General features: G+C 42.9%; 1 protein-coding gene across 6 annotated transcripts in view; it reads right to left on the bottom strand.

Moving 5' to 3' along the window:
* Window positions 1–6,184: 6,184 nt before the first annotated feature.
* The window catches only part of ADGRF5 (adhesion G protein-coupled receptor F5), a 104,482-nt gene continuing 86,081 nt past the window's right edge, over window positions 6,185–24,585 (bottom strand). For 2 of the 6 annotated variants that reach the window (XM_080663995.1, XM_080663994.1), the window contains exons 11-22: window positions 23,551–23,721; window positions 21,723–21,842; window positions 21,364–21,573; window positions 19,160–19,372; window positions 17,310–17,468; window positions 16,056–16,264; window positions 13,904–14,083; window positions 10,689–12,080; window positions 9,361–9,402; window positions 9,197–9,256; window positions 8,495–8,579; window positions 6,185–6,689 (exon numbers count right to left, since the gene is read on the bottom strand). In XM_080663995.1, the coding sequence (XP_080520121.1) occupies window positions 6,610–6,689; window positions 8,495–8,579; window positions 9,197–9,256; window positions 9,361–9,402; window positions 10,689–12,080; window positions 13,904–14,083; window positions 16,056–16,264; window positions 17,310–17,468; window positions 19,160–19,372; window positions 21,364–21,573; window positions 21,723–21,842; window positions 23,551–23,721 (2,921 nt within the window). In that variant the 3' untranslated portion in view covers window positions 6,185–6,609. Of the gene's footprint in view, window positions 6,690–7,313; window positions 7,381–8,494; window positions 8,580–9,196; window positions 9,257–9,360; window positions 9,403–10,688; window positions 12,081–13,903; window positions 14,084–16,055; window positions 16,265–17,309; window positions 17,469–19,159; window positions 19,373–21,363; window positions 21,574–21,722; window positions 21,843–23,550; window positions 23,722–24,585 lie in introns of all 6 variants that reach the window. The other 4 variants (XM_080663998.1, XM_080663997.1, XM_080663996.1 and 1 more) reach the window with 3 other exon arrangements.

The following is a 24,585-nucleotide window of genomic DNA, read 5'->3' as shown; positions in this document are numbered from 1 at the left end:
TCCTCTGGGGCCATCTGGTCTCCAGGCCTGAGCTTGAAGGGCACTGATGTAGTTACAGGCCCCCCCGCCCCACCCATCAGAGGGGTGCTGAAGGCACCTGGGGTGGGGACAGGCCTGGGCCTCAGACTATACTGTTGGGCAACAAGGATCTGATATGTGCCCTGTGGGTGGGGTAGCTAGAAGCTGAGTCATGACCGGTGACTCAGCATTCTGAGGCAAGGAAGAGGGAAGCATAAAAGGTCAGTGTGAAGGCAAGTCTTTGGGGAACATTATTAAAACTCTGCCTATTTACATATTGTGCTTTGGGGCCTTGTAAGAAAAGTCAGCTCAGCACATACAGAATTAGCTTGAAGGAAATCTTCAAAGTCTCCAGCACTCCCTCACTCCCTCCTGAGTGCCTGATCCAGTGCCCTTTGGATCCAGTGCCCTTCTGAAGACCCTGAGGCACTGGCCTTAAACTGCCCTGGAATCTCATTACAGACAAGGGGGCTTAATGTCCCTGCCCCATGGCTCCCCTGGGGTCAGCCTCTGTCTGCTTTCACAGAGATGTGGAAATAATCTGTTATTTGCACAACACTTGATAGTTTACAAAACATCTTTGTACAAACTCTGCTTTTTGAGCCTGACAACAGCCTTGAGGGGTGATGAGAATGTTCCTTATTTTTCCGATGAGCAAACCAAGGGCCACAGGAGTTTAGGGAAGGGTCCCAGGAGCAAGTAAAGGCACCCGCCTGGTGCAGGAGCCCTACTCTTTGTGCCTCGCCACAAGAATGACACGGCCAGCTCATCCTCCAGGACAGAAGGCCTGTGGGGATCCCCAGGCAGTTCCTGCTTCTTGGGGAAGATGTGAAACTGTGATTTTCTGGGGCCAAGGCCCTTTGCTTGTCAGCAATCCCCGAGGGGCATTTCTGTCAGTGTGGCTCTCAGGTGGGCTCGAAGGGGCCGGGGTTCTATGCACCAGAGCCTGCACATAGCCCAGCCTGGGTGATGTGGTGCAGGCCTTGTTCTCACTGTATTTTCCCACCCTGCTGGCAGTGTGCGGAAGGCTGCGGTTGTGAGCAGCAGAAAGCCTTTGTTCCTGGTTTGTACTCTAAAGCTGGTTGTCCAGTGCAGTAGCTTCTGGATCGTGTGGCTATTAAGCGATGGAAACAAGACTGTGACAGCTGAGGTGTGTCGTAAGTGTAAAGCACACTCTGGATTTAGTACCAAAAAAAAAAAAAAAAAAAAAAAAAGTAAATTCTCTCATGAATCAGTGTATTAATTGCATCTTGGAATAATGATTTAGATATATTGGGTTAAATAAAATGCATTATTGAAATTAATTTTACCTACTTTTAAAAATGTGGCTACTGAAAATTAAAATGCATGTGACTCACATTCTAGTTCCATTAGACAGTGCAGCTCTCAAGGCCTTCCTGAGTAGTTCAAAGCAAGCTGCATTCACTCTCCTATAAAGTGTTTATAGGAAGCATGCTTCTCTCCCTGTCTATATTAGTAAAGTATAAATGTCACAAAGCTGGTGGGGGGAAGTCTTCCAAATACAAAAATGCACATCTTCCTTGTAAATGATGTAACATCATCTTACAAAGAAAAAAATCTGTTCAAATGAGCAGGGAACTCCAGACAAGGTGCCCTGACCCATGCAAATATATGATGGCCAAGGTTTAACCCCATGAGAAATCCATGGCCAGTGTGGGCATGCAATGCAGGCTGCAGGTGGCAGCATTTCCTGGGGAGGTCTGAAGGGTGAGAAGTGCCCAGTGGGAGAGAGGCATTTTGACTTTACTTCTAAGGACTGGGAGGTCAGGTGTATAAAAGCTCAGAGCCTGGCTGGCACCTGTGTGGGTCGGTCTCTGATCTGCTGGCCTAACTGTCAAGGACACATAAGCTCCTGGGCTTGCTCTACCTGGCCCACCAGACACACAGCCTGCTGAGGAAGGCTGTCAGCTCCTGAGTGGGTGTGCCTCTTCTCATCTGGTTAAATCGAGCTTTTCCAAGCCACCTCTTTGGGAAAGGTGACATCCTTCACATTTGCATATTCAGCAGACAGAATATTTGCAGCATGAGAGCTTCCTTACTGATGCTGCAAGAGAGACCCTTCTGGGTGTGATGACCTTCATGGATAAATAAATGTTTACAGGTCACAGCCAATGCCTCTCACAGATTCTGCAGAGCAGCGTGGGTCCTTCACTTTGTTGGTTTGTTTAAACAGTCTGATGAAATATTCTGCATAACTTTCTCCTCTTGACTGTGGGCAGGACCTGTGTATATGATATCACTCTCCGGGGTAAATTATATTACATGGCAAAGATGAAGGGATTTTGCAGATGGTAATTAAGGTCCCTAATCACCTGACTAGAATTAATCACAAGGGAGATTATCCTGGATGATCCTGACTTAATCAGGTGAGCCCTTTAAAGAAGAATCTAGAGATCAGAGAGAGTTAAATCAGAAACTCTCCTACTGGCTTTAAAGAAGCAAACTGTCTTACTCTGGAGAGGGGCCCCTGGCAGCAGACAGCAGGACACCTGTAGGAGCTGAGGGCGTGCTGAGGGCAAGCTGAGGGCCTCAGTCCTACAATCACAAGGAATGGAATTCTGCCCAAAAGCAGTGAGCTTGGAGGAGGACCCCCAGGTAAGATCCTGAGCAGAAGACCCAGTTAAGCCATGGCCAGGCTTCTGACCCACAGACACTGTCGCAATGACAAATGAGTGTTGTTGTAAGCCTGTAAGTTTGTGGTAATATGCTACACAACAATAGAAAACGAATATGGGAGATATGGGGAAATATCTATGGCCAACAACTCCCAGGGTTCTGTTTCAGCTGTCCATGAGGGTTCCAGCCAGACCACACACAAAAGTTACAACAAACTTTTTTCCCCACAAAGTTAGGTCCTAAAAAGCTTTACTTCAAGGACCCCTGTTTAAACCCTCTGTAAGCTTCTGGGCTCCACATGCTGAGTCGGGGTGTGGATGGTGCAAGGAAAGGCATTAGCTGTCTGTCAACTGAGCTCAGTGGTGGAGCTTCAGGCACCGCCCCCTCCTCTCCCTCAGGTGCCTGGGAAATGGAAGGGATCATTCACTGTTCGGATAATGGAGTTAAGTTGTGGTTGACATGGGGGACGACGCCTGAAACAGCAACAGCAACAGTAACAGATTGCAAAAGAGCAGACAACTTAGATATTTTACCAGCTCTTGTAAAATATTTTATTGTTTTAAGCATGAAAGGAAAACATAACTGTGTGCTGGCATCCTAAGACAGGATTTTAAATCCTAAATTCTAATTTTAGAAACCTATAGCACCTCATTTCAAAGCTAACATCTTTGAAATGATGAGACAATATTTTCATTGACTTAAAAGAAAATACATAAGCGAGAACTACCGTAAGCCCCTCCTCTATTTTGCATTCTCGGGGAATCCGGTTCCTGTTGGCCTGAGTCATTGACTATCCCTTCAGGATGCAGAAGTCGTGGGACATTACCATCACATGCCACAAATGAAACGCATTCCACCCACATGGCATTTCCATGACTACCCCAATTTCCTCTTCTCAAATGGTTGTGACTTCCTGTTCTACTCCCCTCAGAATACCTCCGCCCCTGCATCTGCACGTTCTGGTTGCTATAATCTTTCTCTTCTCTCTATAGCTTTTTCTTTAACCTTCCAACACAAGCCCCTCCAAAGTTCTTTACACAAACCACAAAAGGTTGTGATTTCCCACTGTGTTACTTCATTTCTGGACCGAGCAACCTACTCCTGAACAATCCATGAATGCTTTATTCCCTTCTTTGTCCACATAAACAATAAGAAACAGAGAAAAGGAAGGTGAACATGTGACTCATTCAAGAGGTGACATGATAGGGATGGGGGGAGATGAAGGAGGGTATGGGAAGATACATGGTGATGGACGGAGACTTGACTTTGAACACACAATAAATACAGTGTACAGATGATGTGTTGTCAATTGTGCACCTGAAACCTGCATAATTTTGTTAACCAATGTCACCCCAATACATTTCATAGAAAAGATAAAAAGAGATATGATGTGTCGCACTGGACTTACAATCTTCCCAGAGAATATTTCTGTAGTTTATATTAATTGCTCACTTTCATACAGTTATAGATTCATGGGTGCGCTCCTTTATAGCTTTGAATTCTACTGCTCAGTTTAGGATACTCTTAGCCAAGAGCAGGGCTTGAACTATGTATCTTGCAGGTGGAAGAGAAAACCAAAAATTATTTCTCCAACTTTTTGTTTACATAGCTTTTCTGGAATTTGCACCCAGTGCTGTGGCTCATGAGGTGGGAGGCACATGCACGCCTCGGGAGTGTGTGTGTGTGTGTGTGTGTGTGTGTGTGTGTGTGTGTGGGTGTGCGTGCGCGCGCGCATGTAGTAAGGGAACGTGCCTCAGTTAACGAATGTGGGCAGATGGCCAGATGCACATTCTATGGAACGCTGCCAAAGGTTCGTGCCATTACAGAGGTTCCTTTCACAACATTGAACTCAATGTTTCCCAAAGGAGCCCTGCAGAAGTGGCTGGAACTCAGTGTTTCTGGTCCCATTGTGTTTTTGAACATGAGAACCACAGCCTCCTCCCCAGCTCTCTGCTTTCCTTGGCTGGTCGTGTCAAGATGGCCTTGCTAACACTGTGTGTACCCCTGCCTCTGTTCTCCCTGATAAAACCCCAGGACCCGATCAGCCAAAGCCAATCTTTCCCTAATGTCTAATTCTACCTCAGCAGGTCCTCCAACTTGTCAGTGCTGAGCTCTGCCCACAGTTGATTGTGCCCTGGAGAATGGTGTAGCCTGATGGTCGTTTCCCTTAGGGGCTTTAAATAATGAACTGTTCCATTGGAAAATGAAGTGGCAACATTTAGCAAACGTGGGACTCCATAGAATATGTAGAAATAAAGAGTTCATTTATTTTAAACATTGTTAATATTTCTATCTGCTCCACCTGCCCCCCACTCCCCATGAAGAAAAGAAAGCCAAGGTAAACTTTAGAATTAAAAGGAAGAGATTTTTAATGAGTTAAAATATTAAAAGAAAACTTTCGAACCTTGATAAACTAATGGTTGTTGCATCTCAGCCCCTTTTGTCCTACCTTCCTGGTGGGCAGGTCCTTGGTCCAAATGAGGAGCACCTGGGCCCCATTTCCCAGGGAGTCCCACATTTTATTGACTCATTATGACTTTGGTTGGAATATATGGTTGCTGTAGCTACAGCACATGGTTGACTTTAATATGGATGCAAATTTAATAAATATTTGTATTTGTATGAAAGGCATGCACACACACAAATCACAAATAATCAAATTCTTAGGAAAACCTCCACCATCTGTTCATGAAGAGGAAGTGTCAGTGAGAGGTTGGACTAGCCATCTCTAGAACTTTCCAGAAGATATCCAAGTGGTTGGAATGAACACAAGTTACACTGTACAAAACTCTACACGTATATTGGTCTGGAGACTTAAAGACTGAGAGCGTTAATACACAGAGAGCTACACAATACACCAAAGCCCACTAGATCCACAGTAACAATAACAGTAATATACAGTGCTGTAGATTATTAAAATCTAGTCTATAATGCACAGAGAAGTACCTGGAAGCTGTTACATATAATATATGACAGTTAGGATCTCTTTTCAGTGCAATATATCACATTTGGTAATTAATGGATAAAAAATACACTTTTTTATTTTTGCTTTCAAAATGTGGAACAAACCAAAACATAAGGCTTTTCTGATAAGCTATTAAAAAACTATAAAGTATAAAAATGTAATCAGCAGTTGGACTTGCTTGGATCAGATAAAGGATGGTTATTACACTTTGGATATTCATCCCACTTAGCTCAAAACTTAAATGCAAAAAAAAAAAATTGCATGTCTCCTTCCATACAATTTCTGGCCAATATTATTATCCACTTAAAAGCATCCTGATGATGTAATTTTCTCTCTATTTTTTGCTCCCACTTCTTTTCCACCCCCCTCTTTGGTAAGAAAATACCAGGAAGGTATTAAACTTTTCTCATGGCTTTCTTTCAGTTTGCATTTTTGAGCCACTTTTTAATTCTCAATGTTGTATTGTCTAGTAATTGTGTTAGGTAGATCATGAACATGGAAATCTTAAAATGTGGTTCTTAATGTTGTTTTTATTTTCCTTTCCTCCCTTCCTCCCTCCTTCCCTCCCTCCCTCCCTTCCTTCCTTCCTTTCTTGAATTCACTGAAGTATTTCCTAGGTACTAGCATTTTTACTTATTATTTTAATGAAAGCTTATCTTTGTGGCCAACATGTGAAAAGTGAGAATGTTTCTTTGAAATTCTATTTTACAATATAGACAGATAGTTGGGCTTTGGGAAAGTTGAATTTCACTTAAATACTATACACATTTGGTATCACACAAAGGGTGGGGGTGGGGCAGCAAAATAAATGGAACTATTACTTTTCGTCCGTCTTTACACAGAAAGGCTCTTCCCTACTGAAAAAGTCTCTTCGGCATCAGCTCCCAGAAGCCTGTGGAGGGATGTGTTACCCAGGGCTTTGAAAGGATCTCTTTTTCAGAGCACAGCCACTGTTCCCCGAGAGTCACATGGGTTGGATTCTCCTGTTCTTAGTTGAGCAATGAATAAGCACTGGATGTGTTTTCCAAGGATGAGCTGGTTGTTTCCGGGGTGGAAACATTGTAGGTTCCTAAAACACAGAACAGCAGCTTAGCCCAAAAGACCAGCCTGGGTGATCACGTGGTGGGAGAGGGGGACCTCTTCTAAAGGCCCGAGGGGGAGCTCTAGTCCAAGAGCCAGGTAAGCTCGCCGTGCCAGAATCAAACCCATGCTGCCCTCCTCAAGTGCCCGAGAACAGACAAAACTGTCATTCTCAAGCGTGCGTGGCAGCCGACAAGACAAGCACTAACTACTTCCCATCACACCAGCAGCCAGATTTCTACAAAGGACAGAGCCGTCTCCACATGGGCAGCCCTCCACATGCCACCACATGCATGGGACATCCATAGGAGGGAACCTGGTCCCCTTGGATTGGGGTGACTTGGGGAAGCTCTTGGGAAGGGTCTGGAAGCTGAGTTGAAGGTGATGGGGGAAAGGGAGAGATGGAAAGAAAAGAGAAAACTGCAGGGGAAGAAAAAGCAAGACCAGGAAAGAGGAGAAATCAGGGGATGCTACCAGAAGTGCTGAGAGCAAGTGCAGCCGGGAGGGCACCTGGAGCCACCACACAGGCTGTGTCAGCAGGAAGCCGGGACTAAGCACAGGGAGAGTAGGGGACATGTGTCGAGCAAGGGAAGGGACACAGTGGCCACCCTACCATCAGATTGGTGAGCTGCCACTGCTAACAAGGTTTCCATCACTGCTTGGGGGCCCCTGTGGGGCTGCTGGCAACATAAACCAAAGTCACAGTGATTATGGACCCCTCAACGAGGTCATCGGGAGCTGCATTTCTGTCCCGAGAGGCTACCAAGTGGCAATGACGGGGAATCCCAGGCCCTGGGACCTCAGAAACAGCTCCAACTCCAACTTTTGTCTGTGTGATTCAGAAACAACGGACAGCTTTTCTTGGCCTTCCATGTTACGTGGAATCATTTCATAGACTTTTCACTAGTTTCACTTTAATGCAAAGGGCAAACACATTCCAGCGACAGTGATGGTCAAGTGCAACAGTACTAACACACCCTGAGGATCTCGTCCCTTCTCAGCAGGTCCAATTCGTGACCTTCAAAATCAAAAGCGAATGCCCTCCAGTTTCATGTAACGCCTCAAACTGAAACCCGAAACACCACATTTGTGAGACCTGGTTGGTTTCAAGAAGCTGGAAGGAATTGTGCTGCTTATTTTCATGGAGACCACAGTGGCATGGCACAGAGTTTCAACTTGCCAAACAGCTGAGACTCATTGCCCAAAGCCGTTAATATTATTTATTGTGTGCCTCCAAGGTGGACGCTTACCTGTGCATGTTTCTGATAGCATAGCTGACTTGGGGATCCCTCTTACATGTATGCGTAATTTCATAAATGTCAATGTGTGAAACATGCACTTTCCAAAAAAAAAAAAAAAAGGAAAAGGGAAAAGGGCATGGGCTTCTATAATATGCTTTTCTGAACATATTCTCTGCTGCACCACAGCCTAGAAATATGACCTACCTAGTCGCATTTCACAGGAATAGAAGAGTGGTCTGTGTTTGACAAGGCGGGCAGTTTACAGTCTCCATTATTAGGGTTGATACCCTTTTGACAGACAGCTGTCTGCAGACTTTTCTAGATTCTCCAAATCTTATTCCTCATAAGTTATTAGTTGTTCCACTGAAGGAAGTTAACCTCTGTACCAGCCTCCTGGTGGTTTGGGAAAATCTAAGCAAGTTCCTCTGCCCACAATGAGACCATTGTATAGTAAATGTCATGAAATGGGGACTGGGAAAGCAGGGGTTTGAGTCTCCCCATCAGGGCAATTTGTTTGGATCAACCCATGGAGCATCTAGGGGTCACTACATACCTGTTTTACCAAACAAATTGTTAAATCTTCTTGATATTGGAGAACTCATAGAAAATACAGGTGTTGACGAACCTAGGGATGTTGACTAGAAAACGAGAAAAAAAAAAGAAAAGACAATTACGTGCAAATTAGACCAAGGCCCTCCTTTATCTCTAGTAGGATTCACTTGCTGCCCTCTAGTGGTCACTGTCTGAATATCTCTCATCCCACTTCAAGGTGAGAGCAGGGATAAGCCTGCATTTCTCCTTAAAACCAGTCAAGCAGGAGCAGCACCATGAGACACTGGAATATCATCACCGGTATTAGGAAAATAACTTTCAAATTTTTTTATTGTTATAGAGTTAGTATCTTCTGACATGTGTAAACAGGGAAACATATTTGAGTGCAATTGTTATTTTCCAAAACAAATTACAGAAAATTCTATTTATTGTTATTTCTCAAATTGTGTTTTCTACTGCCCTGAGTCTCATCAGACACTCCTTGCTTATTTCTCATTGAAAATCAAAATTTGATTTTAACCTCCAGTTGACATTATCTGTGCTATTTTCCGCTGTTTAAATATATGAGGACAGCATCTTAATGATAGTTCCATAGTGTGTGTAATAGGTTGAATCAGGAGAGAAGCCAAAACATTGGAATCATCTATGCTAAAACTAGTTGTGGAGAGGGTTTTTCAAAAGTCTCTACAAAGGAAAGAGTTACCTTTGAGTGCTGTGAAGACCATCTTGACAGAGAAAACTTTTTCAGCAAAGCTTCCTGTACCTGCATTGTTTCACAACAACAACAACAACAAAAAGCCATCATAAATTCTACTTGCCACGAGCACTTCGGACTTTTCCAGGAGCATTAAATTGTCATGTTCTTACCTTCTGGTCCCAGAGGCACCCAAAGAGCAGAATGAATAATCCCTGAAAAAAAAATTGGGAAGAAGTACATTTCAATTATATTCTATTGTTCCGCAAAATAGAAAGTATTGCTAACCTGGCATTGAATTTGTACTACCTCTTCCCACACCTGTGTTTATGGAGCGAGCCCAGTAGATGATGTTAAAAGAGATGCAGTAGGTCCACACCAGCGACTTTAAATGCTTTTATCAGGGTATTTTCTATTTCCTTACTTCCCCTCAATTGTGAAGTGGAGGTCCTGCTGGTTATGCTATTAGACATACCTCTTATGCCTACAGTAGCCCTCACATAGTTATGATGAGGGCCTGGGCCATGGGGTGGAATAATCAGTTCCTTCTAGTCAAGGCATATTATAAATGTCATCAGACATGAGCTCTATAATTTGGAGCCTTGGGCCCAGTAGCAGAAATTAGAATTTGCATAGTCTCGGTATAAGCACCCGGGGGTGTTGTCTCAACTTCCCCTCCAGACCTCCTACCTCCTCACCAGCTCATGGGGGCCTGTATTTCCTACCCACCCACTTGTGAGATCAGAATTAAGCATTCCCTTCCTTGTGCTCTAAAAGCTTGTTATCTATATACCTAGGCTGAAGCTTTTCTAACCCATCGTGATGGTCATGTTCACCACCACCAGTTATGCACTGCAGGAGAACAAAGAGGGCGTCTTTTTGCATTTTAGTATAATAGAATGGAATGCCCACCTTACATAAGACATTCATTCTGTCATTCCTCAGCAAGTGCTTCCAGAGAACATTCTATGTGGTGCATAGCATTCATTTAATTTGTCAAATGGTTATTTTGAGCACATACTTTGGGCCAAGGTCATTTTTAGGCACTAGAGATATAATGATAGATAAGACAGATGCTGTCCATGACCTCTCAAAGAGCGATCTCATTTAATGCTTGTGACAATTAACTGCAGCAATTACTTGGTTTAATAGAAGATTTTTTTCTTTTAGGAGATAATAGATGGCATCAAGATAATGTTGGGTAAATAGCAAAATCCAGTGTAGGGAAGGGACTCTCCTCCTACTTGTACTACCAGGGCATTTAGAAGAGAGTCACATGTGCAACTCAATTATGATGCAGGTGATAAGAGGTATGAAGTTCCATGGGAACAGAGGAACGTGTCCTTTCTATCTCATTGAGTTCTTGTGATTACTGCTCTTTAGGGCTAGGTCTTCCCCTGAACTAAAATCCTTCCCCATTCCCACTCCTGTTTGTGTTTCTGTCATTAACTTGTCCCACCTGCCTAGATACTTCCTGCGAGACTGGCACTTCAGAACTTACCTGGAAGGCATTGAGGAGGGTAAACACAATATGGAACACAGCATTGCTTCCCTGGAACACAGTGGCGAGGCCAAAACCCCAGGTGAGCCCCAAGAGTGGCGTGAGGACCCCAATGCTCTTGGTGATCTGAAACAGGCTGTTCTTCTCCTGCTTGTTGGGCTTGTCTCCAATGGAAGGTCTCAGGATTTTGGTGATGACCACAACAGTGATGGTCATGTTCACCACCACGATGATCAGTGCTGGGATGACGAAGGCCAGCAGAGCTTTGGTGTCCTCCCAGTTGAGCCAACAGGCATTCTTCCTCGTGTAGACTTCCCTAGGCTGAGTGGCACCCACTGTGATGACTGAGATGATAAGAGGGCATCCATAGCCGAGAGAAAATGCAATAGCTTTCTGAATGGATTTGCTTGAATCATGCAGGATGAAAACCAGGCGGTAGAAGAGCATGAGGCCCAGAGTCAGCATCCAGAAAAAGACGCTGAGGTAGAAGAAGTGGATGAAGAAGGTGGCAGCCACACAGGCTGTTTCATTGAGTACGTAGTGATGGTCCCGGATGGTGGAGGCCACAATGAACCAGATGTCAGCAACCAGAAGGGAGGCTGCAATGTTCACTATGCAGATGTGACGCATATAGGAAGTCCGATTCTTGGTCACAGACTTCCATACCACAGCTTCCACAACTAGACAGGCTGCTAAGCTCAGGATGGAAAAGCACAACCCAATGTAGGAAATGATATCTAGCAGTATTTTCAGGAGAGAATCAGGGTCTGGGGAGTCAGGGGACATGAGGATGGAGAATGATGTTAGGTGGTCACAGCTGCAGAAGACACTGTCCCCATTGACTTTCATATAGCACCCACTGCTATCCCACCCTCCTGTATAGTTGGCAAGGCTGAAGTTCCAGAAGACACATTGTGGTTTCCCACCTAAGGAGTTGTTGTTCTTAAAAGTCATTGAAATCCTGAATGGAGCAGTTATTTTGTGGCTGACAGTGGTTGTCATCACTAAGCTGTTTGCAAAATTCTTGCCCTGAGTATCCTGGGCAAGGATGGTTTTGAGAGTTGGGAAAGCCACGGTGACAATAGATGTGTCTGGCTGCAAGTTCTCCACGTGGCACTCGTCAATAGCCACATTGCCCCAGAGGTCGGAGTCTGAGAAAACAAACCTCTGTTTGTAGGGTTTTGGAGAGCCAGATTTGATTACCATGCCCCTCATCTGCACGTTAGTGTGGGAGATGGACAAAACGGTGCTATCTTTTGACCGTAATGCTCGGGAAAATCTTTCCACAGAATCTAGTAGCTGTGAGCTGTGATTGGTCTGTTGCTGTTGTAACACCTTCCACGTACCCAGAATGGGTTTGTCAAGGATGACATTGACCGTAGAGAGAACGTTCTGTAATTGACATGGCATGGGATCAAATCAAACAAATTATTTCAATTATACAAGAGAAAAAATAACATCTCTTTGGAAACTGATGGAGTGGGTACAGGTAAGAGGAAACGAGAAGAGGAAAAGGAGGCATCACAGGCTGTGGGGACCTGGGACCCACCTTCTTATGGCAGGTAGTTAGCAGAGGATGGGTTGGTCTCCAAGACAGTGAGACTTAAACATTCAGCAATAGTGAGAGTGAGCACCACCCTCAACCACCCACTAAGGCCAATTCAGTAGGCTAGCAGAGCTCTTCATTAATTATTTTATTTTATCTTTAACCTCAAGCTTGTAAAGGCTTTTTGGTGGGCTGGTATTTCACCCACAAGGTAGTCACAGAAGACCCTCTTAAATGCTGAGCATCAAATGAGCAATGCTGTTATTGTCAAAAGCATCTTTCTGTTTTTGCTAAACATTTTGATTCTCTCATAAATTTGGGCTTGTCATTTTCCATGCGTGCCTTCTCTCAATATAGTTTCTCTATGCTTTTTTGCCTTTTGTTCTCTGAAACTATGAGGCCTATAGTTAAGTCGACTAGTGGCCCCCAAAATGATATGTTCTATACACAGACCCTGTGTATAGAATGTGACCTTATTTGGAGAAAAGGTCTCCAAGATGTAATTCAGATAAGGATCTTGATAGGAAATCATCCTGGATTACTTAGGTGAGCCCTAAATCCAATGACAATTATCCATATAAGAGACAGAAAAGGAGAAGATAAATGGAGCAGGGACAGTCTTGTGAAGAGCAAGTCAGAGATTAGAAGGAGGCAGCCACAAGCCAAAGATAGCCTAGTGCTACTAAATCTGGAAGAGGCAAGGAAAGACTCTCCTCCCCTAGAGCCTTCAGAGGGAACATGGCCCTGCAGACACCTTGAGTCTAGACTTCTATCCTTAAAAACCCTGGAAGAAAAAATTTCTGTCATTGTAAGCCACCCAGTTTGTGGCAATTTGGAATAGCAGCCCTAGGAAATCTATATAATCCCCTTAGACTTTTATTACCAAACTGCTTGCCAGTTAGTCCCTGGTTGGGTTTGGCCAGTGGGAAGCACTAGCAGGGGATGAGATGGTGGGAGAAGAAAAAAGTTGAAATAGATTTTTCTACTACCCACTGTACCCCACTCCCCCATCCACACCATCTAAGCACATCTTTGGCAATAGCTATGTCCCTCTGAGACTATAGCTCTTGCTGAGTGAGCCCTTCTCCAGGGATTCAGCTCTCATTCAGCTGTGGGTACACTGTTTCCTCTTTCTCCTTTAGTCCCAGGGGCAGTAAAGGCTCCTAAATGTTGCTGGTCCCTGAATACCTCAAAACTACCCCCCTTTTTTTTTAAAATCCTGGCCTTATGTCTTGAAACAACCTTTCATTCAAGTCTCTTCATCAGCATCATCAGCATTCTTGCGGGTGAATTCTCTTTCCTCCCAGAACCCTGACTGCTTCAAAGTTCATGTTTAGTGCTAGACCTTTGAGCATCCTATTCTGAAAACCTTTAATTCCTACTTTTCCTAGAAAGAAGATAACAATTCATTCTATTTTAATGAAGATATTAAAGCAGAGATTCACTAAAGAAATCTTCTTAAGGTCCCAAAATGAATATAGGAAACACCCCCCTGATATCCTAAAAGCCATAGGTAGCAGAGCATGTTATGTGACTCTCATAACTAGGACACTGCTCTGGAAATGACAGAGAAGAAGCTATAATGGGGAGGTGTTATCTTTCTTGACCACAAGTCCTGAGGGGTGAAAAGACAAGACCCCAAACTGCTGAAAGGCTTAAACAAACTCACCATCATCATTTCTGAATTCACTTGGATTGGAACTGTTGAGAGCAAATCAAGGATGTTAACAATGGCTCCCAGGTTCCCCGGAGATGAACTGACTTCATGTGCCACCTTGTCTGTGCTGACAGAAAGGTCCTTCAGGTATGTAGGCAGCTTCTTGTCCTGAGAGGGGCTCTTGCTCAAAGCCTAGCAACACAAAAGCCAACACAAACCAACAAAACACTTGTCAATCAGTTTGGTCATCAAATCGTACTGATCTGTCCATGACAAAATCTCTCCTATCCATAATTTCCTTTTTTATCCATTCCCATGAGTATATCTCATAAAATAACCTACTTTTCTCTTAAACTGTGTGTGCCCTTCAAAATAGAATATTACATAAGACCTCACACATAGGAGAACAGAAAAACATATGTCAACCTGATGACTGATTGAAAAAAAAAAAAAAGGAAAAGCAGGTGTGATTGTTAGAGAACTAGATTAAAGTTGAATAAAACGGATACTTAGATGGTCCGTATGGAAGCACATTGGCTACTCTTTCCTTTTGATAATCATTTCCTCTGTGGGTGACTGTCCCAATTTTCCTGCAACAGTTCTGGCATATATCTTCTGTCATCATGTAATTATTAACAGACACTCTTTTATTTTTTAAAAATGTCCTGATCTCTATGATAAATGATATCATCACCCTATCTGTAATCATCACACTTGTGTTTTCTATATAACTCATATTTAAAATTAAAGAATTAACTCAGGTTAGATCTTCTCTATGAAGAACCTTGATGAGTGTTCCAACATGGAAATTTATTCCTTTGAATGCATAAATATTCATCTTACTTAGTTAGTATACTTCACATTTGTGATATCTCTATGAAAGTCATCTTGTATTCTAATTTCAATGTCTCCAATTAAATTATAAGCTCCTTAACAATGTGAAAAATATGTTATGTTTCTTTTTGTTCTTCTCATATCCCATAATATCTAACATAGAATAGACATCTAACTTGGCACACAGTAGGTTTTCAACAGTATACGTGGAATGGATAAATCAATGGAACAGGATAGGCCAGCATGCCTCTTTTCCATTGACAATGTATCTAGGTATCTAGAATTGGTACTATGGCCCAATGTTGAGTTCAAATTATACTTTCTATCTTTCTCAATTAGGATAATTTATATCTCCAATGCTTTGTCCATCATGGTCCAACTCAGATGCCAAGTTTTTCAAGCAGCACTTCCTGATTCTCCTAACCAAAATTAATATATATTTAACGTCATATTATCTATCAACTCAGATTTGGCCTCTTCACCCTGATAGCATCTATAAGAATGTTTTATACATAGTAGGTATTTTTAATGAATTTGGTATAAGACAAGAGGAGAAACAGATAAAATTAGATAAAACATAAGTCAATATCACCTCTTTTCCTCAATTCTCCCTCCAAGGGTGAGAAGATTTGGAACCAGTTGTCCGAAGATGTCACCATCTGCTATAACCCCATTAGTTGCCTCATCAGTATTTATTTATTGTAACTCATGGAATTTTGGGAGTCTCTAACTTTCAATGACTTAAGTATAAGGTGGAATTTATCTATTTTGATGGAAAGAAAGGAATTTTCCCTTACCATGTGACAGTAACCTCTATTCTAGGTAAGAGAGGCAAGCTAGTCCCTTCTTCTGTAACTACTGGTTACCTCTAAGGATTGAGGAAATCTCAGACCTGTAAAAGCATAAAGCCCAACTTTTTTTTTTTTTTTTTTTTTTTGCAATGGTCAATCTTGTTTATGTTGCTCCTCTTTCTTAAAATATCAGGGCTATTTGCTTAATACAAAAATTATTCAAAGGAAAGCAAGTAGTGAGGATAATACTACCTACGCCTTGCAGGCAATGAATAGAAGATACCGAGAAGATAAGGTAAAGGTATATGGCTGATTTTAAGGCAAAACACATATTTTGTTACCTTGATATATGTATTTAAAACAATTTTTAAGCATTTCTTGGTTTGTCCTTTTTTTTTGGGGGGGGGGGGAAGAAACAAATACAAGTAGTTTTGAGAGCAACACAAACCAGCCCAAAGCCCATTTTCCTTAGTGCTGAGACATGATAAGCTAGACAGATGACCCCACTAAGAGCTCAGAGTCAAAGGTTTGAGGATCACCTTGGCCAACTGGAGCAGACTGTTTATTGGGGCAGAAATGCAGTCGCTTTTCTTCAACTCCCATTGGGAGCCCACACATTTGTAGGTCGTGATGCCACCAACAGGACTCGTAGGGCTACTGGACAGGTTCAAGAACCGGCAGAGTTTCGGGATCACTTTCCCAGGCTCCCCCACACCTATTATGGGATCTCGACATGTGATGTTCTCTCCTGCATTGGAAACGTGGAGACAAAACGGACAACTGAAAGGAGGAGAAAAGAAAGTGGAAATGGGGTCTGGCCCAGGTAGAATTTTGATGTTTGAATTCATTTTTCCCTTTACTTTCAGTGACTTTTTTGGAGGTAGCCCATGTCTTTATTTTGTCCCTGGCTTTCCAAAGCCTCTTAGTGCTTTCCATACACATCTGACTTTAATCTGCCCTTGCTTTTCCTAACAGAATTTATTTCCCAACTCCAGTCCCCGGGAAACTTCTCTCTGCTGCCTGGACTATCTAAGCCATGGAAAATAATGAGAGCTTAATAGGGGCTCATCCTAATAAGAGATATTCAGGTTTCTAGGCGCCTTAGGGATATAATGCCTTCACCTAAGGGATTCTCAACTCTGGCATCTTAGAATCACCTGGAGAGCTCAGAAAATACCAGCGTCCAGGCTCACTACAGCCCAAGTAAATGAGAACCTCTCCGTCTGGAATTCAGGCACGTATCTGCCCTGTGCAGTGTGTAGCCTCCCAGACTCAGCTGAAATATGACTTCATCTGCAAGACTTTCTTGATCACTTCCTTCCCACCTATCACCAGGCAGCCTCTTCTGGCCACCCACAAAGTCTAGTTTAGCACTTACATTCTTGACCACATCTATCTCTCCCCAAGCATGGAACTAGGAAACCTGGCTTATTTCTTTTCAAATCCCCCATGCTTAGCCTAAGGCCGTGGTCGGCAAATTGCGGCTTGTGAGCCACATGCAGCTCTTTGGCCCCTTGAGTGTGGCTCTTCCACAAAATACCACGGCCTGGGCGAGTCTATTTTGAAGAAGTGGCGTTAGAAGAAGTTTAAGTTTAGAAAATTTGGCTCTCAAAAGAAATTTCAATCGTTGTACTGTTGATATTTGGCTCTGTTGACTAATGAGTTTGCCTACCACTGGCCTAAGGCATGCCATAGGAAGGTGCTCAACATATATTATTGAATGGATGAATGAGGGCATGAACAAATAGGTAAATTCCTGCCCATGAGTACAACACTTTTGAAAATGCTCTCACCAGGCACCAGATTCAGCTTCATAGACCGACTCCGGACTGAATTATTAGCAGCATTGGTGAAGTGACAGAACAGGTCGACATGTTTTGGACACCAGGAAACTATTGATTTTGCCATGAAATTGAATTTGTAGCACACTTGCTTTCCATGAACTTCTTTTGCTAAGGCAGAATGATGGAAAGAATTAAGTCACAACATGAGTCTCCAAAGCACACATTTTGTTAAAATGACCCTCTCTGGATACACTTGTGCAACATTTCCCCAGGAATGTGGCATATTGATTTTTAAGGGGTTTTTTTTAAATGCCTCCAGCCTACAAGTAAGCAAGCCCACATTTGTATGCATGCTAGCAAAACCTCACCATTCTGTGCCCGTACAGTTTGGGACAAGCAGAATGCCTTTCAGAATGCTCTATGTAAATCCCATCAGGTCCTGAGCCTTTATCCTGTCTTGCCTTCACCATGTTGTTGAGAGTTGCCTTTTTATGGATCTGCCTCCTCCATTAGACCATGAGGTCTTGAAGAGAAGGTACCTGGTCTTATTTTTCTTTCCACATCCCTCCCAGGATCTAGCGCAGTGTTTGGCACATTGAGAGAGCACTGGATGTATGCATGTGAAACACAGAATGTTGAAATATCTGAATGTTTCAATGTCCAGATTGATTCCAGATGGATACCATGCAACCTTCTCTAAACTTTCCAGACTCTCTTGGTCCCTACTTTTATGAACTTCCAGTGTTCTTTTGATCTATATTGTTCATTTGGATATTTAATGTTATATGCATTTATCTTTTATGACATGAGCTCGTCTACATATTAGTATATGTGCCCTAACTGCTTTTTCTCCTTTTCATGGCCTACTTGAATGTTTTGCATTGAGCAGGTCTTCAAGAATAATTCTTGAAAGAATAAATGTAAATTGCTCATGATGGTGTCTGTGTTTTGACATTTGGGGGTGTGAGTTCATATTTGGTTGACCTTCATTTGTAGGAATCCTGAGGGATCTTGAGTGATGGTACATTCTGTCAGAGAGGATTTGAATTTTTTTTTTTTTTTTACCAAGTGCCATAGGGTGCTACCAATGGACCATTTCATCTCTTTAGTTTGGAGTTCTGTACCACATAGGTAGTATAAATTCAAACCCCAAACCTGAATGAGGGCAAGGCAGTTATAATTCTCAGGGAAAGTTTTTGCTCACCTGGAGATGAGGCTAAGTTCCTAACTCTGGCAGGTGAATTTTGCTTTTCTAGTCTATTTTTTAAAATGTGCATGTCACCTTTTGAGGGTCCTGGCATTGTGCTGGTGGGCTAGGGGTGCCTTAGCTACTGCATAGGGAGGAAGACCTTTCCTTCCATGGCCTTCAGAGACTTAAAAGCCAAGTTTCTGGGTTTCTTATATTGTCAGATGCTCTCAAGGAAGCCCAATTTTAGCTAAAACATTATCTTTAGTTTTTCTCTATGTTTGGCGCTTGGTTATCTCTTCCTTTCTTGTTTGCTCAGCTGTGCATTTAAGGGGATTTGTGGTACTTTTATGGTATGTTGATTCATAGCTTGGAGGGAGGGCCTATCAGAATGTCTGGTCAGCTATGTTGAGGAAGTGGAAGACCTGTGAAGGTACCTTAATACTGTCTTCAATGGCTCCCTCCAAAAACAGACTCTCCACCCTCACAAACTCTCGAGATTTTGCCACAAGCCAAGAATAATAAAGCAAAATAGAAGGTAATAATGGCTTTTGGAATTCACTCTGTTATATTCTGTCTCTGAAGCAATCCCCATGTCTACTTTAAGAGTAAACTATTGGACTCCCCATGTAGGAAATACTATGTCCTAACAACTCAGCAGTTGGCATCTTACCAGCAGGAAAGGACAGGGCGTCCACTTGGAAAGTGACTTTGTAGTCTTCATCCTCCTCCACGCAGCACATGAAGGGATGGGAACCTGTGCATGGGATTGAAGCTTCCAAAGGATCAACCATGATGTTCGGCTCTTGAGGCAGCGGGTGAACAGTGACATCTTTGGTGGCGAAACTGTATGAATTCCTATATCTAAATATGCAGTGATAGGTTCCTGGATGGAAGGAAGCAAGAATGAGATGGAATTAAGTCATCACTCCCAAGAGATGTTCGCTGAGAAGATTAAGAAGAGGCTTAGTTGTCCTGTCAAGCCTTCCTGGACAGTGAGTAAGAAAATGCTTGATAGACTCCCCCTCCTGAGTGCTCTATGTATTTGAAGGACTAACCGAGGGCCACGTAAATATTCACTTACTTTCAAATATAATTAAGTGGCTTATCCAAAGTCATACACTCTGTTAGGGGGAATTGGGTTTCAAAACAGGTTCCCAATACCTACTCCAAGGCTCTTTCATTAACCAGAGAATGAATGGGAAATTTGGTGTGTGCTGGGGTGGCAAGTTCTTTGAAGAGAGTTGTCATCCAGGTGGAACACTGTGATATTGTGATGCCACCTCTTTCCATCTCTGAGTAGGCTCTTCAATTTCCAGGACCCCATGACACCACGGAGGGAAAGAGAAAGAGAAGGAGGGGAGCAGAGAGAAAGAGAGAGGGAGAGAGGGAGAGAGAGAGAGAGAGAGAGAGAGAGAGAGAGAGAGAGATTTCTTGGGAGAGCTCAGCCTCTGTACTCTGGAATTAAATGTCTGATGTCTCACTCTTACCTAGAAAAGTCTAAAAGTAAGATGCTGAGATGCTGGCTGACCTTGCTGGAGTAAAAGGGGAGGCTGCAGCAGGAGCAGCCTGCATGCCCAGTTTTTGGTGTGGCAGAGTGGACTGTGACAGTACTTGGGTTGAGTTTCTGGAAAGGACCTTTTCCCACTGAGTATTAGGGCTCATCAGAGGATGAGCCACCATTTGAGCACCTATCATGGGGACGGTACAGGAAGATAAAAAGAGTACCTACAATTTAGTAAGACCCTTTATTTTATTTTACTTTAGTTTTTATTTTACATTTCTTCTCTTTTACCCATCTTTAGAGAAGCCAGAAAAGCAACTAACTGGAGGGAAATCAGGCAGAACAAAACCAAGAAGAAACTCCTTTCAGTTCTGTTGGGAGGGAAGGGAAATTTAAATTCCATTAAAATGAAAGTGTAGTTGAGTTAGGTGAGACTAGGTTTTTTTAGCACTTGAATATGAGAATGTTTAATAAACGACTGTAACTGGGAAAGCTATGGCTCCTCCCAAGCTATTGCCCTATAGAAGGAAAGAACAATTTGGGCAGAACTAGGTGTGAGTTCACCATAGGAGAGAAATACTCGCATTTCCTGATGTTTTACTACAGCCAAACAATAACTGATTATTTCTACAATGTTTCCTGGTCTTCACAGGAAAAAATGAAGAAGACTGGGGACTCACAGAATCCAGGCTGATTAACCTTACAATTAGTGAAAGACGTCAGAGTGAAGTGGTTCAGAATTAGCCACTAGCCAGAGTTTCACTCTGGCACTGCCATTTATGAGATGCATAATCTTAGACAACTTAGTTAACCTCACTGAGCCTCAGCTTTTCCATCTGCAAAATGGGGATAATAATAGCATTATCCTCTCAGTTTATTGTTTTAAATGAATTAACACACTTTAACACTTAGAACAGTGTCTATCACATAGTAAGGGCTCAATAAATGTCAGCTTTTATTATAGTAGTTCAATCAAATTATCTTTTTCCCCCAAAGATTTGCATATCTTCCCAACATGAATAATATACAGAGAAATAGAGGAAATAAAAATGTTTCTTCCTTTGGATCCAGGCCTATAAATCCTTTACCTAGATTTTTGATGCCGAAATTGGGTGAAACACTACCAAGAGTTTGATAAAAGTACTTTTAATAAAAATCCTCTTAACTTCATGGCAAAAGCACAGGCTCTAGAATGAGAAAGACAAGTTCCAGTCCTAGCTTGACAACTTAAGGTATAGGGGCTTAGGTGTATTTATTATCCTTTCTGAGCCTCAGTTTCTACATCTGTAAAATGGGTATAAACGTGGATAGGAACTACTGTAGCATGTTTTCCAGGGCTCCGGGCAGCAGAGTAGTACTGGCTTTTCACTCACCGTTCCACTCCCTTGTCGAGCTCCTCACAGTCAGCACTGACTCCGCTCTATCAGGATACCTCCTTGTGGTGTAAAACCTTTGGTATATTTTAATTCCAGCAGAAGTTTTCCAATACACCTCATCATAGTTACTCACATCACTGATGCACTTTATAGAAAAGTTTTGTCCCTCAGAAACAGAAATTGGGTCCGGGGTTATTGTTAAGTTGGCTGAAAGAATGCAAACAAAACAGACAAAAGAAAACCGACAACAAGCACAATGTTTAGTCTTTCTGGTGCCATCAACACATGAGTGAAATTTAAGATAGAGACAGGAAGCGTGGACCGTCCTGACTACTGTGTCAACGCGGGATTGGTACCTTGCTGCTCCTGGGCTTTATTTGTTTCTAGGCTGATCCCGGTGGTGCTCTGAACTGTACTCATTTCCATCACATGCCTTAGGAGCTCGTGCACTTCCCCTTTGTGGCTGGATTTATCTCCTGATGATCAGCAGGGCAAAAGGTTGCAAACTTAGGGATGTTGACTTAACCCAAGCTCCCCTCCAACCTCTTCCACGACACCTCAGGGGACACCAAGGGTCTCAGTTACAACACACTGTATTTTAATTTCTTTCTTTCTATATTTCTCCTCCATAAAAATGCGAGCCCCGCAAGAACAGGACTCTCTTCTGTGTCTTTGCATCCCCAGCACTTCAACCTCTAGATCTAGCACCGAGTCTACATACTAAGCAAGAGTGATTTCTGAAGCTACATTTTAAGTAGCTTAAGGGATCACTGGACTGTCTCAGGCGAACGGGGCCATATAGGCACCCTAACCATAAGTCTCTACATTTACTCCTCTTTCTGAGAATGTCCTCATAGGTTCATGAGGAGTTATTCACCGAGAACGTTAACAAGACCTTTACAAATATAAAAACTTCTATGAATGTCTCACTAGTTTTGCCTCTGGCTCTTGGAGCATATCGTTTACACAGTTGACATTTCAAAATGCCATTCATTTCTGTCTTTTTTAGGTGAACAATTTGTGCCTGGAGCTCACTGAAGCTGCCTGCTCTTCCAATCAGTGTATAAGCTTATCCTCAGTCACCATCATGAAGATCAGGGGTCTCTATAGTCCCCTTTAGAAGCTGGGGTTCAAGTGTCCCTGGCGGTGCCTCACTGGCGGCAGTGACCTCGGGATAGCTTTCTGAGGTGGAGTGGCTTCTGTGAGAGAGAAAAGGCAAAGGCCCCTGGACCTGTGAATCCCATCCTCTTGATTCTCAGATGAGGTCCAAATACCAGACCAGTGGTTTTCAGCGGAGGCTAAACATGCCCCTAAGACAACCAAAGCTCACCTAAGGACACAGGTTCCAGCGTGAAAACGTGCCATGTACAACTGCACTCACTATAGACAACTGCACTTTGCTCAAAAAACCCACGGACCTATGACAATAATGTTTTCAGATAAACCTAACCTTGCTCTTTGTAAAAATGCCAGGTCACAATGATAGGAAATGTGAACAAGAGTAACAAGTCCATTTATATATTAAGTCCTTTCTCCAACTTGTTCATCACTTAGCTACATAGTTCGTTTTTCTAAGATGGGTGGAAAAACAAGTTTGACTGCCCTCTTTGTGCAGATAGGGCTGAAGTTATGATATGAGGAGAAGAAATTCTATTTTGAAGCAGCCTAAATAAGCTGAATTAATTGAAATATTAAAAAGTACTTGTTACAACTGGAAAATAACCTCAAAGTACCAGGTTGTTAAGCTTTCTGAAGCATGCGTCCTAGATTAGGTGACAGGGGAGGGAAGGGCGGTGGGGAATGAGCCAGGCTAAGGGAGGGAGAATTCAAGAAAGGGAGAATGAAACTATGGAAGGGAAAGGGGGTAACTAGAGGCATTAGACTCATTGTCAACTCAAGATTCAATAGGACTAAGTGTGAAACTAGTTCCTGGTCCACTTTCTGCACTGGCACAAGGCATGCTATTCCCTCTCTGCAGCCAGCTGCCCACCCTACCCTTCCCTATGCTAAAGATTTCGTGTGAATTGAAATGACACAGAGGGAAATCCTCTCCTGTTCCCCATTCTGTGACTCACCCCAACCACACTCCCACCACCAGGGAAGGCCCTGCTTTATGGCTCATGGATATTCCCAGTTGATTGGCAGCCCTGGGTTTGAGGTGAAAATGCTAGTAAGAGTCCTTACCCACAGACGTGAATGTCACTTCTATGCTCTTACTGCCTCGGGCTCCGTGGAAGCTGATGAACTCACACGTGTAGATGACTGTCCTTCCAGCAGACCCACTGGGACACTGACTCCCATCGGCCTTGAGGGTGTACCTGCTGCAGCTGGAACCTGAGTCTGCTTCAGAGTTCCCTGCAATGACACAAACAGTTCTTTTGTTGTCACAGTTGGCTGACTTTCTGAGTCAGTAGCAGAGAGGCCGAGTCAGTGAAAAAGAGTTATTAATTAAGTTAGGTGTTTTCTCTTTGAGGGAGAGGTGACAGGAATGTGTAGTGGTTAGGCCTGCAGACTTGGGAACCAGGTTGTCTGGCTACAGATCCCAACCTCAAGCAATTACTGGCAGGGCATTGTTGAGAAAGTCACTACACTGCTCTGTGCCTCAGGTTCTCCAAATGTAAAATAAGGAGAAATAATAATAACCACAGACCAGGATTGTAGTTAGGTACAATGAGTTAATATAAAAAACACTTGATCTCACTCATTTGTGGAATATAATGAACAACATAAACTGATGAACAAAAATAGAACTAGAGACATAGAAGCATCAAACAGACTGTCCAACCTATGAGGGAAGACTGGGGGATGAGGGGGTAAGAAATCAACCAAAGGACTTGTATGCATGCATATGAGCATAACCAATGGACACAGACAGTAGGGGGAGTGAGGGCATGTACTGGGGGGTGGGAGCGGCCAAGGAGAGGTCAATGGGGGAAGAAGGAGACTCATTAATACTTTAAACACTAAGTATTTAAAAAACAAAAACAAAAACAAACACTTAGACTGGTGCCTGGCTGGGGCCTACCCCATTAGTGATGGTCGTTAGAATGTGAAAAATAAAGAAAGAGAAGCAAGGTCTTTGGACATGATTTCCACTGGAAAGAAAAAATCAGGTTACTTAGACTGTTATTATTATTATTGAAAGGAGAAAGAAACAAGACTGGAACAGTTGATATTCATCTTATTTGAGAAATGTTTTCATAGTTTTTTCCATCTTAT

Source organism: Plecotus auritus (genome assembly GCF_963455305.1).
Source record: "Plecotus auritus genome assembly, chromosome: 4".
Classification (NCBI taxonomy): Eukaryota; Metazoa; Chordata; class Mammalia; order Chiroptera; family Vespertilionidae; genus Plecotus; species Plecotus auritus.
This window is presented reverse-complemented; position numbering and strand designations above follow the sequence as displayed.